This window comes from Pogona vitticeps, chromosome 4, assembly GCF_051106095.1.
Source record: "Pogona vitticeps strain Pit_001003342236 chromosome 4, PviZW2.1, whole genome shotgun sequence".
Classification (NCBI taxonomy): domain Eukaryota; kingdom Metazoa; phylum Chordata; class Lepidosauria; order Squamata; family Agamidae; genus Pogona; species Pogona vitticeps.
Window position 1 is genome coordinate 181,278,117 of NC_135786.1, and position 17,145 is coordinate 181,295,261.

Sequence of the window (17,145 nt, forward strand, 5' to 3'; positions counted from 1 at the left end):
CAAACATCATAAGCAGGTCAATGCAGAAAAAGTAAAAAGAGAAAGAAAAGTAAATGACCAAAGTTTCTGCCAGAAAGCCACAAACAAGCAAGTTGTTAAAACATGCAAAAGCTCTTCTCCCTCCTACAAAGCCACAGGAATATTATTCTTCAAAAATGATTAAGACATTAGCTCACACTGAAATAAATGCTCAGGTCTACAGACTGTATGAGAGGTGCCCATGAGCCTCCTATTCAGTGCATGATCAAGGCTGGTCTTGAGAAGAATAAAGGGCTCCAAAGTAGGGGGGAAATCCCTGAATTTCTAAGAGGTAGCAGCAACAGAAAAGGAGAAAATTGTTTACCTGGGTAGTAGGAGTTAGGCACAGTTGTACTCAGTGTGTTTGTTTTCATTGTAAATGAAGATGGCGATGATACAGCTAGAACAAGAACAACACTATTCAATGAACCAAACCAAAAGCATTTGGAAGCTAAAACACATCTGCCTAACTACCCTTATTCAATGAATCTTCAACGAACTGATCAGACAAAGCCAATTGTGGGGAGAAACATATTCTTGAAAAGTAGATAATGAAGACTGTAAACTTCTTTGAATTATTCTTTAAGTTTTAGGTGTGTGTTTTATTAAGTGATGGGAAATGGTTACACTCACTGGCATAATGCAATCATTATATATCTTGATGGCCAACTGCTACCAGCTCAGAAGTCAGTGTAAGAATTTGCTGTTGCATATTGAGTCATATGACTCAGTATATATTTTTATACTGTTTTGTTTTATTTTGTAAGCCGCCCCGAGTAGACATGGTCTAGCGGGGCGGGGTAAAAATCAAATAAATAAATAAATAAATAAAATAGTATGCAACAGCAAATACTAATGCTAGAGTCCTAATGTGAAGCTACTTGCCCATTATATCAACACTGGTGTAAAAACGCAACAGAATGTTGGCCATTGTAGTTCTTCATTTTCTTGTATATCCTCTTATGGTGTCTCCTGCCAAAACAATTAGGAGTAATGTCTTGTGTCTTCAGCAGCACTTGAACTCTATGTGGAAGTAGTCCATTTAATGTCTTCTCACACCAGAACTGCTTCACATTGTGAAGAATAATGCTATTCTGAGACAGACTTGCAACACAGACCTGTAACTTGGTCTTCTCAAGTGATACTGGATTTTTCTTACAAAGAACAGAGTAGTGCAGGCTTCCAATCTCCTCAAAGCAACATCATATGAAGAAGTAGACTATAGGATTTTAAAATTTAGGCTAAAACTCCACAGTCAGTGGGAATTTTCTCTGAGCAGATATATGTATAGGGCTGTTCTCTTAGACTGACAAGTTTACTTGGTGTAACCATGTAATGATACCTAAATTCCATTATAAGCCACAAAACCAGAACAGCTTAAAGAGAAATACTACAAATGCTTCTGCACCTGATCAGCAGTATATTTATATAGCCCAAATACTTGCTTTTGAGGTGTCGTAAGTTTGTGAACTTTAAGACTAGATCATAATAGTGCATTCTATATCCATATTCCATGTTAACTCAAGGATGGGTACTTTCCCACCTATTTGGCTCTCTGTCTTTTAACTCTACCTTTTAACTTATCCACTTACAACTATGTATTGTTTTAACATGTGTGGCCCCATGCTTTGTTTCAGAACTAAGACAATTACTACCTTTTTTGGGACATAGCTGTGCAGATTAGGGCATTTTGGAGGTTGTGCAAAATCAAGATTTTTTCATGCTCTGCTTTGCATACCTAAAGCCTCTCTTTCAGTCTCCAGCATCTTCAGTCAAAAGTATTTCAAGCAGTAGGAATGAAGACCTTTGCCTGGAGATCTCAGATCTTTGCTTTGACCTCCTTTCAGTCAAGAGCAGACACTGGCAAGCAAAGTGGGGGAAAGAAGAACCCTGGCTAACCTAATACAAGACAAGTTCCTCTTTCACTCTTCTAACAGTTCTAAGAAGAAAAGCAATACCATTCTGTTGGATGATAATTGTAAAGTACAACATTTCAACTTGAATAATTTTGTTAACCTTCTGTCATAAGGACCTCTCTGAGGACTATGAGTCCAAAACAATTATTAATTTCATGAATCCTTCGTCAAAAGGAACTCTGATATATGTCAGTTGTAACATTAATTGATGCTTATGACTGGCTAAATGGCTGCCATCCAAACACATTATGATACTTTCCTTAAATGGCTAAAAAGAATATGGGAGCAGGCTGGCAGTATGAAAGCAATAAAGGTTTCAACATTGCAAAAATTAATGAGGAAATGGAACCCAACACCTGCTGCACTGATGTCTGGGATTTTTTTAGGTGAAATCAAATTAAAGACAGAAATGCAAAATTATCTTTATTAAAGAATCCTGTTCTTTCTTGCTGCAAGAACATGCTGTGATACACTGCACAGTGTGAGATTCTGAAGCCCACGGCCGAGTCAATAAACTACCCGTGGAATTGGCTGAGCAGCATGAAGTATTTTAAGAACCATTTGGACCTCCCTTCCCCATCTGCCCCACAGAAACAAATGTGATTGCACCATCTTCCCCCGTGCATTTTATACTTACATCTCCCATTTAGATTGTGTGTGTCCATGAAAGAGAAAGCCTCATCACAGTTGGTGCCTTGTTCAGTGTAGCTTTTATCCATTGAGTTCACCATCACTGTCATTTCCTGCCGTGTGCTGCTCAATGTCTCTTTCCGCTTTTTAGCCAATTTCCTTAAGGAATGAACATTAAAAAAAAAGATGATTCTACACCGAACAAGTGGGGAATCTGCCTTTTTATATCGGCTGTGCCTTGGAACGGCACCTACGCAGACTTTCTAAAAACATTTAAACCAATAGTGAAATTTCAAAATCTCTAAATCCATTTCATTAAAAATTAATTCATGAGAAAAGTGGCAAGAGCAAATTAGATTATTAAAGCTTATCCTTATTATGTGGATTTGTCTGGCAATTATAGTGGAATGTAGGAAGGAGACTATTTGGGCATTGTGTGTGCACAAGGAAATTTCTAGAGCCGAAAAGTGCAAATTGTAACCTGGAGGTTTCATGCAGCTACCCAAGACCTCCACTGCATCGTCATCCTCATCTTTTTGACTTCAGATAGTGTGGTTGGTCCTTCTTAACCTTCATGATGGGCATTTTTAGCCCCCCTTCTAGCCACTTCCACTTTTGAAACATGGCCTCTACACTTAAAAAAATAATAATTAAGGGGAAGTGGCACAAAATATCCACTAGTCAAATGGCCTTAAACTGCGTAACTGACCACTTCATGGTCCCCATTTTTAAAGTAAAAATGCACCTGAAGAATGGCTTTTGTGGCAGGAGTGTCCCTCTGAGGCACTTGGAGCGAAGGATGTGATTCCTGAAGAGAAGGATACAGCTCTTCTGCTTCTGGAAGCCACCTGTCTCATACCAGTGCATGGGCGCACAACCTATGGCCAATATGCCACCCTAAAGTCTTAAATGTACCCCCATGAATATGTGACTCCCCCACTGTTGTCAAATTCCCCCACCCTTTTCCTTAACAATTTTCCCCTTTGCTCTGCCCAGAGATCTTTGATCAGTGGGAAAAAAAACAACCTACCAATTTGAAGATTTATGGGAGAAGGAACAGGAGAGAGCTTTTATTCAGCTGCCTCCAAAGTCCTCAAACATTTGTTGACTCTCCAAGAATGGAAGAAAGCTTCCACTCTCAAGAAAAATCCCTTTGCACCACACGTGCAGGAAATATGGCAGTCTGTTTGAGGGAAAGTAGTGGATATGTGTGCTTACCATATCCCCATCTAGCCCCTTGCTGTACACAATTAAAGTTACTAGTGCTCAAATCTATTAAAATGACAACGACGGTGGGACGAGGAAACAGGAACTACATACAGACCTCTCATTTTCTATCCTAGCCCATCATGACACCTGCCTCAGGAGCTATGACATCAAGTTAGTGGGAGAGATAAGGCTCCACTCAGCACATGAAAATAGCGGGTGTACATGGTTGCCTCCTCTTCTCAGTAAGATTACACAGCAGGTGGGAAAGTGGGGGGACTTAACTCAAACCACTTTTATTTTGTTTTGTTTTAAACCATTACATTTTGAGGAACTTTTGTGGTATTCTGTACAGTGCAGAGGCAGTTAAATAACACACAGAAAAACAGATGGACACACCAGGTCCTATTTACACATACTTAGAATTAAACCTCATGACGAGGTTTATTTATGAATAAGATTGTCCTAGTTATTGCTGCCTTGCATGACATTAATATGTTTCAGGAATATAGGAAAGACGAGTTCAAGCTATTGAATAATTACAGTTCATTTCTATGTCCTTACTAATTAAGGTAACCAACTTTCCAGGTAACCAACTGTTCCTATTTCAGTGAGAATACTGGGATGCCGGCTACAGAATTTAGATTGTTTCAGCTCTCTCTCTTTTTGATATCTACATGTCTATCTGAACACAGCGTATGCAACGACAACGCACACTGTGCCTTCAGCAGGACTCTTGACCACACAGAGAGTACACAGTGGTACAAGTATAGGCTCTGTTTAGACGAAGTTTTGGAGATAAAAAATGAGGACAGCTGGTTCAGTCCCAATTCTACTATCCTGCATTCATTGAATGTCTGAAAAGAACAAACAGAAACGAAGGCTAACCCCATTACCCCAAGCTTCCTTGAGCTTTCACAGGCCTATATATTTGGCTTTAACCTTCTCAAAATGGGTCTCAATGGGTGTTGGGAAAACTCAGTTTGATTCCTGATACAGATCAAAATAAAATTTTTATATTGTTCATGCACTATAATCAGTATCTGAAAAGTGGCAGAAGAGAGCAGATAAAGAATTTAGGGTCACAATGTGATTGGCAAGCAAGCACTATAGTACCCAATTACTGTATGTCTAAAAGCAAAAGCTTGAGAAGACATCTGGCATTTAAATAAATTACTATTATTTTAAAAACAAATGAGAGCAATATGTATATACATATTTCTGTTCATTAGATTAATTATAATAGATTTTCAAAATACTCTGGTATGTAATTCATTTCTTCTTCATTTATGAAAAGTGACGAATGGCTGATGTGAAGACAGTCAGAAACTATTTTAGCCTTTCCAGAACTTTTTTTTTTTAAAGATCAGAAAACTTTATATAACACGGCTGTGGGTTTTACATTACTTCACTTATGAACTCTGTTCAACTTTGGATTCAGGTCACAAGTAAAAATGAATCTAACAGCTACAAGCTGCCCATTTAAAGAGACCACCCCTGAAGTTACAATGAATGGCAGCCTATCGAAGAGGAACTCTATGCTGGAAAAAAGATTTTGAAGAAAAGCCTTGAAAAACCAGGCAGAGCACATCATATCTACTCTATTGGCGGCTGGAGAAGATCTACCAGTAGACAAAAAAGGTATGATACAGCAGCATCGATTTAGTCCGCTGCATAATGGAAATAGAACTTTAGCAGCGTAAAAATCTAAAGGGTGATAAATTTGTATTCGCGAAGGTGATAAATTTGCTTGTATTCCTTCTTGATCTTACAAAGTTCCTCTTAGCATTCATATTTAAAACATTTTGGCCACTGTACCTTTGCTGAAACCATATTGAAGACACTGCCTCACCAGCTGTGAATGCATTTCTTGGAGATTGATTACACATCTTGGAGGAGCAGTTGCCCTCCTCTCTTCTGCTGGCTCTTTTGCCCTCCCCATCACAGGGCCAATGTTGTGGAAGGCCGGCTTCTTGAATCCAAATCTTACCATCACATCAAATTGAGCAGACCTCATGTGAATGAAGATAAGGTAGTGGTTCCTTCTATAACTAGCTCTTTATCCTGTGCTGACCAGAAGGAGGGGGGGGGGTAAATGAGTGACATGCTCCATCTTTTTCTGTAGGTAGCAGATCTAATCTTACTGCCACACTGGCCAGAGCTGGTGAGAGCAGCTGTATGCTTCCGTGTATGCGTCTCTGTCCTCTCCTGAAAAAAGCACAGCTAAGAGGGTTGGAGATGTCCAGAGGTCTTTTTGCAGTGATGCTTCCCCCATCCCTCTTCTTCATGGAGCAAAAGGAATGGAGGACTGTTCTTTAGCGTTTGGAGGTCTCTTCTTACCATCAACTAACCAGTGACTTGTTTCTTTTACCACAAAAGTAGTAGTATAATCTAAAATGGCTACCTATTTTACCTTCCTGTTCTATTATTTTATAAAAAGGGAACATATATATTTTTAAACCTTTTTTGTAGCCTTGGTAGTCATTAAAAAATCTAGATGTATTAGACAATCAGGTCTCCAACCTGAAAGCATCTCACATGACATCATCTTTCACATGGGATTATACTACCTTTTCCTGCCTACCATGCACATTATCTCCTCAGTGAATTTTGTTAAATCACAATTCAATTAAGACTATTCTTAGATATAAAGGATTTCATCTTATATAGCATCAGGAGTAGAGACTGGATATTCATATTCGTCTCTTGGGGTGATGAACACGAATACTGGCACCACAGGTGACCAGGCCCTTTGGACCCTCCTCCTAGAATTGGCTGGTCCACTTCCTGCTTACTGCACAGTGCACAGGGCTGTAGTTGTCCATGTTGCACCAATTGCGAAAGTAGCTGGGCCAGCGCTGCCCTGCCTCTCTGTTCTGCTAACCACTCTCGAGAGGAGGCAAGATGAGTCTCCCCACTCAGTGGTCAGCAGAAAGGTGAAGCAGTGCTGGCCACGCTACTTCTGTGATTGGCACAACGTGGATGATGGTGATTGTGTGCACCACATGGCAAGCAGTAAGTGGGCCAGCCGGTTCTAAGGGGAAGGTCCAAAGGCCTGGCCTGGCCTGGGTGATATTCGTTGTCTCCCCCCAGGAGACAGATTCCCCCTGGTGATGAATACAAATATATCATCTCCAGTCAGGAGTAGAACAGTTTGTATCTGACCATTTCATTCTATTGCCTCAAAGAGAAGAAAAGTTCTTCCATGTACTGTACTATCTCTCAGTCTTTTCTGTCTTCTCAGCCTGTTCACACCATGTGTTCCAATCCAGCACCTGTTCAGCTATCTAGATTTTCTAAATACATTTTGGTAATTGCTTTTTCTCTAAGCTCAGCCTCTGTCTCATTTGTTGTTTCAGAGACACAAAATAGATTTAAATACCTATAAGATAAATATAATATATATATTATAAATGTGAGAATGCTACAATAAACTGCAGCAGTGATACTAACTCAAATGAATCCCCAAACAGGGCTCTCTCACAAACCAACCAACACTCCTAATTAAACAGAGATTCTCTCTGTCTTTCAAGAATAAAAAAGTGAATCCTATCTGTTATGTTTATTTGTGGTACCATTTACAGTGCCAAAAGAGTGTCCATGTTTCTTTCCGGAGATGATCTGTGACTTTAATTTCTTTGCTTTTTGGTGTATAGTCTATGTCAGAACTCTCTGCTTTAACCAAAAGCTTCCTCTTTTTGGAAATGGCCCTCGTTTTAAAAAAAAGTCACAGCACACAGAAATCAAAAGAAAATTAGTCTTTACTGAACTTAACAGTAGAGTGACTCTGCACAGAACAACAAATACCTATGCTAACTTTTCAGCAGGTAAGGCTGATAGGGTTTTGGCCACTGTGTAAACAACAATGCAAAGTTTGAATGGCAACACTGAAACTTGGATTCTTGATAGAAAGCAGACCAATTTCATAAGTTCTGTCTGGATCAGTAAGAAAATCTTATCTACTGACAAAGGAAAGCAAGCTGCTATTTAAACATGCTTTTAAAGTATTTTGAAGGCTTTCACGGCCGGGATCTGATTGTTGTTGTGGATTTTTCGGGCTCAGAACATGGCCAAAGAGCCCGAAAAACCCTCAATAACCATGCATTTTAAGCATTCAGAAGGCGAGATGGGAAATAACATGAATTTGACCATCCCACTTAGAGATTATTTGTCAATGTAGTTGTTACATACAGCACTGATGTTACCTGTCTGTCATGGGTTTGGAGGGAAAGTTCCATCCTATGGGGAGTGGAAGGCGGGACATCAGGAGGAGGGGCTGTACTGTATATATATGTGGAGTTTGTGTGGAGAAGAAGGGAGAGCTGAAGGAGAGCTGAGAGAAGAAGCTGGTGTGGGAGTCTGTGTGTCAGACAGGGTACTACTGTGTGTCAGTCAGTACCAACCTGATAGGTTCAGGTGTCTGTATGGTTAGCCAGAACTGATAGGTTCAGGGTCTGTGCTTTATTTGAAGGTGTTCTGTGTGAACCAAACTGGTGTATGTATGTATGATTGAGACTAAGCCACGTTACTGTATCTTATTCACTTGATCATTTTATTTTCCCTGTGTGTTATTTAAATAAACCTTATTCCTTTGTTTGTTTAAAAATCCATTCCTGGTCTGTGTGACTCCTTACAGGGAATGGTTGGTGGCAGCTTAGTGAAACTGTGGCATATCCCAGTAGGTCTGGGGTTGTCACAGTAGTTGCCCCCTCAGTTTCATGCGACAGCTTTCTGTCTTGCACCTAAGCAACAACTTTCCTAGCTGCAAAGCACAACACAGTTTTCACTTATCACCTTTCCAGATTGCAAAGCACAGCTCAATTCTGTGCAGGGGACTGGAATTCAAGCCCTATGAGGAAAGACTAAAAGAAATGGGCATGTTTAGCCTTCAGAAGAGAAGACTGAGGGGAGATATGACAGCAAAGTTCTAGGGGAAAAGCACCAAATACACAGTTACAAGACAGGGGATACTTAGCTCAGTAATCATAGAATCATAGAAAAGTGAAGTTGGAAGGGGCCTACAAGGCCATCAAGTCCAACCCCCTGCTCAATACAGGAATACAATCAAAGCAGATCTGCCAGGTGATTATGTAAGTTTTTCTTGAATGCACTCACCAACTCCTGAGGTAACTGGTTCCACTGTCATACTGCTCTAACAGTTAGGAGTTTTTTTTTTCCTGATATTCAACAGAAATCTTGCTTCCTTTAACTTGAGCCCATTGTTGTGTGTCCTGCACTCTGGGATGATCAAGAACAGATCTTGCCCCTCCTCTGTAAGACAGCCTTTCAAATATTTGACAAGTGCTATCATGTCACCCCCTCAGCCTTCTTTTCTCATGGCTAAATATGCCCAATTCTTTCAGCCCTTCCCCATAAGGCTTGGTTTCCAGCCTCCTGATCATCCTTGATGATCCTCCTCTGAACTTGTTCCAATTTGTTAGCATCCTTCTTGAAGTGTGATATCCAGAAATGGACACAAAACTCAAGGTGAGGCCTAACCAGTGTTGAACAGAGGGGGACTAGCACATCACGGGATTTGGAAACTATACTTCTATTAATGCAGCCTAAAATAGAGTTTGCCTTTTTTGTAGCCACATCACACTGTTGGCTCATATTTAGCTTGTGATCTATGACAATTCCAAGACCCTTCTCGCTCGTAGTTTTGCTGAGCCAGGTATCCCCCATCTTGTAACTGTGTCATTGGTTTCTTTTTCTGAGGTGCAGTACTTTGCACTTATTCCTGTTGAATTTCATTCTGCTGCTTTCGGCTCAGTGTTCAAGGTCATTTTGAATTTTGTTTCTGTCTTCTAGGGTATTAGCTATTCCGCCCAACTGTGTATCATCTGCAAATCTGACAAGCTTGTAATACTACAAGTGAGAAGGATCTTAGAATTGTTGAAGATCACAAGCTGAATATGAGCCTAGAGTGTGATGTGGCTGCAAACAAAATAAAACAAGACTAGTTTAGGATGCATTAACACAAGCAGAGTCACCAATTCCTGTGGGGTACTAGTCTCTTGCTATTTGGCCCTCATCTAGAGCATTATTTTCTAGTTTTGGACACAGCAGTTTAAGAGGGAAGCCAACAAACTGGAGCAAGTTCAGATGAGGGCAACACGGATGGTCAGGGGACTTGATCATCTCACTTTCCCTTTGAGGAAGAACTGAAAAAACTGGGCATGTTTAGCCTTGAGAAAAGAAGGGGAGATATCATAGCACTTTTCAAATACTTGAAAGGTAGTCATACAGAGGAGGGGCAGGATCTGTTCTCAATCATCCCAGACTGCACGACATGTAATAATGGGCTCAAGCTGCAGGAAGCCGGATTTAGGCTGAAAGTCAGGAAAAATGTCTTAACTGTTAGAGCAGTATGACAATGGAACCAATTACCTCAAGATATGACAATGCTCTGTCAGATCTGCTTTGATTTGGATTTCTGCATTGAGCAGGGGGTTGGAATCAATGGCTTTATAGGCCCACCTAACTCAATTATTCTATAATTCTATGATTCAATAGCTTCCTAGTTTTTAAATACCTTCTTAACTCTTATCTCCAATCACTGACTGAACATAACAGAAGAAGCTTGAAGGCTGGATGGTGAATATCTGTGAGTCACACCTGGCTCATGGACTTGTCAGGTCAGAAAGTCTGATGACTGAACAACTTCCTTTATATACCTTTAGAAAAAACTAGAAGCCTCTGTTTGTACAGTAGGCATTTATCTTTGAAAGAGTTAATTCCAGCGTGAACTAGACAGTCTTTCCAATCATATAAGATCTGGGTATCAAGATAAAATAAGGGTCTCCATCCATCCTATAAAAGTTACATTTAGAAAGAAATGCATGTGACATGAATGGTTATCATTCACATAGCAAAGAGTAGACTATGTCTAGATGGGCGGCATATAAATGCAATAAATAAATAAATAAATAAATAAATAAATAAATAAATAAATAAATAAATAAATAAATAAATAAATAGCAAAGCAATAGAATACATTCTTCCAAAATGGTATAGTGTTATTTTCTTATTAACAGAGAAGTTAGTCCTATTGCTTTAAAAATTAATTCTGATGTGTAGAGAGTTCTTCCACTTCCTTTTTAATTCGAATATCAAAGAAACATAGTAAAGAGTGAATAAACAGGCAACACTGAGGCCTACTCAGGGGGTAGTTGTGTGATATACAGCAAGAGACAACAAAGACATGAAAGGTTTTCACTGGATCTCCTTCTTTGACATATTCTGAAATGTTCATCTTGAGACTAATTACCATTTTAGGAGAAAAAAGACTAATGATTAAAGAGTCCACCTTCTTATTCAGTCAAACTGTCAATTGTATGCAGAGCTTGAAATATGTAAGGGGGGTACGCGCTGTAGGCATCCATTTTTCTCTTGCTTTTATGAAGCTAAGTAGGGGGCCTTTTTAAACTAATGCAAATATATTTTGAGATGTCCTCATGTAGTACACCAAAGCCACCTGTGTAAAAAGCCACCTTTGATTCATGCAGTAGCTCAATGATGCCTGTAGTACAACACTGTGTTAACATTTCTGAACTAGAGGTTGTCTCTACTTTTCTACTTGGCCCAGTGCTTTGTAACCAATGCTTTGATTTTATGATAATTCATACTTGGATAAGTACAAATAGACACCTATCTTCTATAAAAATGGACTTCATTTTTATGAAAACTCTCAATCACGTAGATATCTTATTAGACTAGAGACAAAGAACACACAATATGAATAGGCAAATTTTGGGCTTTGTGTTATATTTTGAAACCATTACACAAAGTGAAAAATAATCAACTGAACTTTCATATAACTACAAAAAGAAAGCCCCACGTCTTCTGCATCATGAAAGGTAGCCAGTGTATGCTTGAATTTCATTCAAGTGAATTAGTCTATGCTTGAATTTCATTTGAGACTAAAAGTTACACTAAGTTGTTAGATACTGGCTGCAATCCTCTGACTTAGCATAAGAAAATTAATAACTTTCTGTCGTTTCCTAGCCAGCAATAAAGAGTTCCCTGAGGGGTCTTGGCCATACTGGTTTGATGCATGCACACATGCTCCTGAGAAATGAAGTATAGACTTTTTATTTGTCAGTTACAAACAGACTTAAGAGTTACTAATTTCCCAATGCTAAGCAACAGAATTTCAGCCACTGAATTAAAATATGTCACATATTGTCAATTAAAATATCTATACCAAGTGTATATATTGGACAGGTACCATTGCCACTGCTTAAGTTAATACATATTAATATTCTATGACATGTCCTTAGAGTAAAATAAATACAAGACCAATTGGACAATCACACAGGCAGATCTACTAGGGCAAGCATTTAGAGCTGGTGACTAAAGGGGTTGAACTTTTGTTAAGGCTTCGAACTCAAAGATCATGAGACCATGAAAAATATTCTTTCACCAGAACCACAATACAACATGTTTAAGAACCACTGTAGCATGGTTTCACCATTATGTTCTAAGGAAGGTTTTCATACAGACAACAATATAGCATACTATCTTTTCTTCAGTTTGGATTCTTTAAATAAGGAACACAACTGAGGTTCACATTACAGCATTTTCTATTATATAGCTTGTATCTTCTTGGAAAGAAATTGCTGGTAGTTGAGAGATAGAGACTGAATTGTCAAATAAGATAAAACATATGGAAACACGAACATAGAAATATGCATCACTCCAGCTGATACAGATAAATTAAATATTTCCTGCCATATTATTTGTATTATTCATTGGTTACTACACAATGTGACATTTTACAGATGGCGATAAATATGTCAGTGAATTTACAGTGTTTTGAATTACATCTTTCAAAAATACTGTATTAGCAAACAGAAGTCTGTAATAATAACACAGTATTCAGTAGAGCCATAATGAAAAATGAAATTTCTTACATTCCTCTATAGCAGGGGTCTCCACATGTTTCACACAGAGGGCCACATTATTTGCAATATTTTCAAGGGTTGAAGGTGCCTACACGCACATACACACACACACACTTGCGCCCACCCACATGCACATGCTTCCACCCACATGCACTCCCACTCACCCACCTTACCCACTCACACTCGCGCACACTCCCACTTGCACGCATGCACCCACTCTTGCCCGCCCACCTGGACAGGCCAGATAAAAAGGCCAGGCAGGTTGGATGTGGCCCGTGGGAGACCCCTGCTCTATAGAAATAAGTCACCAACTCCCGCAGTACCTTTGTGGTTGAGAGCAGTAGATACAAGGAAAAAAGGCAGTGTGTCAGGAAGAGAAAATGAGCAAAATATTGGCTGTACATGTTACATAGTCAGTCAGTAAGATAAAATGATGAAAAAAGTGTGTGCTTGGTATGCAGATTATGACTGCAAATGACCAAATATTCACAACATTGCCCAGGATTCCAAAACCTATATCTAAATTAGCAGATAGAAAAAACCAGTTCATTCTATGTAAGTCCCAGCTGGGTAGGCCCACCAAAAATCAGTTGTGCATATATATATATATATATATGACTTAGTGGATCCTGATTTGAAATGATAGTCATTATTTCTGAATTTGTATCTATATATATAAACTGACACATGAACATTCAAGGTAAACATTATCTTTCCTTTTATGTTCTCTCTCTTTTTTTGACAATGTAAGAGGACATCCTAAAATAACTCCACCTACCCCATGCATTCAGATCTCAAACTATGAAAGTCAAAATATCACTTTCAATTAGGATTACAGTGGTGACCCGCAAAACGATGTTAATTTGTTCAGCGAAAATCGCTGTCTTCTGAAAACATTGTCTTGCGAAATGCGGTTCCCCATTGGAATGCACTGAAATCCATATAATGCATTCCAATGGGGAAAAATCGTCGTTTTGCAAAAACCGTCCATAGAGAAACCGTTTTGCGAAGCGCAGATCAGCTGTCAAAATCACTGTCTTGCAAAAATCAGTCATGAAAACACCCATTTTGTGAGTCGTGGACTCAGCTGTCACAATCGTCATCTTGCAAAAATTGGTCCCCCCCCCAAAAAAACATCTTGCGAAGCATCGTCCAGTGAAGATCGCCCATAGGAAACACTGTTTTGCAAAGCGCTATAGCGATCGCAAAAACTCATTGTCTAGCAAATTAACCATTTTGCGAGGTCATCGTCTAGCGGGGCGTCACTGTATGTCCTGAATTATTGATATGTCATCATGTACTAGCCAGAGTTTGGAAAGAACTAGCTATACACAGTTCTGTAACTTGCCACCAGTTACTTTTTGGAGAACAATTAATTAAAGAATACTTTCAAATGGTTGTTCTTTCAAAGTTATAATAAAATTTATAATTACTTTCAAAGTTATAATAAAATTTATAATTACACATGTAGCAACAGTGTTTTCTAGTTACTTCCAACAGTTAAATTTACAGGCATTTTAGAAGCATTGTGACTTAATGTTTAATGGCAAGGACAGTGTTCTTTGGTTGTTGTGGGTTTTTCGGGCTCTTTGGCCATGTTCTGAAGGTTGTTCTTCCTGACATTTCGCCAGTCTCTGTGGCCGGCATATTTGCAACTTACAGTTTCATAAATGGTCATAGAGGGAATCAGAGAGTAGTTCCCTGAATGTTTATGTCCTAATGCTAATAGCAATGCAATGCATTAATAATGTGCAACACAACAGATTACGTGTGCCACCAAAGCTATGATAAAAACAATGACAACCTGGCTGCCAAGCAGCAAAGAGTAATGAATAATACAGCGAGTTCCTTTTAAAACAACATTCCAAGCTGTGACACCAGTCATGCACTAAGCAGTACTGTGAGACTCAAAGGTAAGTTGGAAGATGCTTTAAAAACACCTTGGTGGAGAAAGGACCAGAAAGCAGGACACCTTTCTGATTTTCCCTTCATTTTCTGTCCTCGGACTCTCCCTTACTGATCTTATCTGGAGGCTGCCCTTCAGATGTAAGCTACACAGTGCTCAAAAAGGAGTGTTAAAACGGTGCCTTAAAAAAAAGCAGCCAGAGACCTAACATATCACAATGTGAAGCAGCTGACACAGATAGTTACTTCAAACAGTATTCATGTGGCAGCCATATTGTGAGAAGCAGCCCTGAGACAAACCTCTCATGAGCTCATAGATTCTTTTATATCACCACTGCCTTCCAAATGGTTTCATACACCAAAACGTGTAACAGTTAATCTACTGTTTATTCAAAACCACCAGCAGAAGTTAATAGACAGTTATAAACTAATTGAGTGCGTCTGTAAAGCTATCTCCTCATTCATCTCACTTTTTCAATTTAGCTTTGTTAGTGTTCCATATGGTACAGTGATCCGCTGCTTAGAACTGCCATTTTCCGCACAAAAAGACCCTTCTAACAACAGGAAGCTAATAGTTTAACTGTTTCTCTAAATTTGTTTGACAAAACTGACATTTAACGCACCATGTCACGTTGTCAGTAATCTGCAGTTTACCCTTAGGCAGTCAGTGGATGCTCATTTTATTTACCTCTCATAGTTAAGAGCGTAATTAATATTCCACACTGAAACAAAGATTAGAGATTTGACAAACACTGCTATTTAAATTCTCCATTATAGCAAACATTAAAATCAAACATCTTCTACATGCTCCATTGCGTAAATGACACGTGTAGCTGTAATTTAACTTTTTAGATTTTAATGCAAATTAATTTCTGCTGGCAGTTTAATGAGTCGGAAAACACAAATCTTACAATTCTCTCTATATCCACAGCTCAGTGGTTAAACTAAAGGGACAACATGATTTTCCCCTTTTAACTCTTTGAATATACAGTACTGTTCAGAGCTATAAATCACCAAGAGATACTACATTAAAAAAAACTCTATAGTTTCTAAGTGGGTGTAATTTATAAATAACTAATCAGCAACAAGTTAAGAAACACTGTTGCTACATTATTGTAATTCAGATTCAAAAATATGGATTCACATATTAAGTTGTGCTTCTTTTATAGCATATTAAAATGATAGCTGTTGATATATAGCCCAGATGCATTTCAAGAAATGGCAACAACTGGGAGAAAATTGAACAGATTTATTACTGTGTTGCACATTCTCCCGATCTGAATCCAGGGGATATGTGTGCTAAGCTGAAGCAAATGTAGTAATTACTAGGGAAGTTTGCTTACAGGCACTATTTATTTACTGGGACTCAATTAGTTTTAAAAGCTACACATGAAACAGAAGTTATAATATTAAAATACAATTCAACAGTTATAGTTTTAAATCACAATTCAATGGAATTTTTTTTAAAAGCATCATTAAAAAATTTTAAGTATCTGCCCCTTAAAAGCCAACTTTTCAAAAATTAGCTTTTTGGACTATATCTCCCAAAATCCCCCAGCCAGAGGGCCACTGAAATTTACATATTATTTGCTTTAATGTCAGCTAGGTATGACAGATTTCTGAAGGCAAACATGAGCTTTGTTACTGCAAGACACCTTTGGTGCAGCAGAAATATACAACAGGATTTCTATCCTCAAAAGGTACAGCTTTTTCTTTGCCTCTGTGTTGCATGATCAATGATGAGAACTCATTAATTTGCTGCAGTCTTGTTTCAGAATCAATTCATTATTTTCCCGCCTTCATTAAGTTAGCTCAAGTAGAGACAGCACAGACATGTTACATTTCTGCTTCTTTCCTCAGGAATCCTAGACCCAAATGTTAAGACACACATCCTATAACATAATAGAGTCTACTACAATAAAATAAAATAAAAGATAAAACAAAAGAGCAATCAACATACAAAAAACATGCTTTTAGGTTCCCTTCTAGTCAATATTGCACACATAAATGATAATTTCCCACACAAGAGCAACTGACAGTGGGGCCATGTAGTCAAAATGCTCATGGGCAGACACCTCTTCAGAAAACAAATGACTATAGCAATAATTTATGCTAATTTGGGCTGGAATTTTGTGTGATTGATTAAAATTATTATTATGTAGAACACCTCTAGGCAACTACACTGGCTCATTAAACACGGAAGCCTAAAATTATCTGCTTTATAACAAATGTGTGTGTGTATGCATATGTGTATGGGGTAGGGAGAGAATGAGTGAGGGAAAAGACGTGAGAAGGAAGGAAGAATTAAGCAGAGAGGAAGCTGAAAATATATTCCAACTGCCTCTGCAGACAATTTGAAGTCATGCCCTGAAAAGAATACACACTTGATAAAGCGTCTGCTGCTTTCCTCTTCTCAATCGAAGGTACACAGTGGAGCTACTGACTTGCCTGACTTCTTCACAAGACTTCATTAGTCACTGCCACTTCCAATCTGTTCCAGTTATTTTACATTCTGCTCCCAAAGGAGGAATACTCTCTCCCCCTGAGATTGCAGCAGCCTAAAC

General features: G+C 38.7%; 1 protein-coding gene across 17 annotated transcripts in view; it reads right to left on the minus strand.

Moving 5' to 3' along the window:
* Positions 1-17,145, minus strand: part of PTPRM (protein tyrosine phosphatase receptor type M) — a 607,519-nt gene that overhangs the window by 129,886 nt on the left and 460,488 nt on the right. For all 17 annotated transcript variants that reach the window (XM_072999591.2, XM_020793481.3, XM_072999598.2 and 14 more), the window contains 2 exons: positions 2,572-2,723; positions 344-418 (listed from right to left, as the gene is read on the minus strand). In XM_072999591.2, coding sequence (XP_072855692.1) covers positions 344-418; positions 2,572-2,723 — 227 coding nt within the window. The remainder of the gene's footprint in view (positions 1-343; positions 419-2,571; positions 2,724-17,145) is intronic.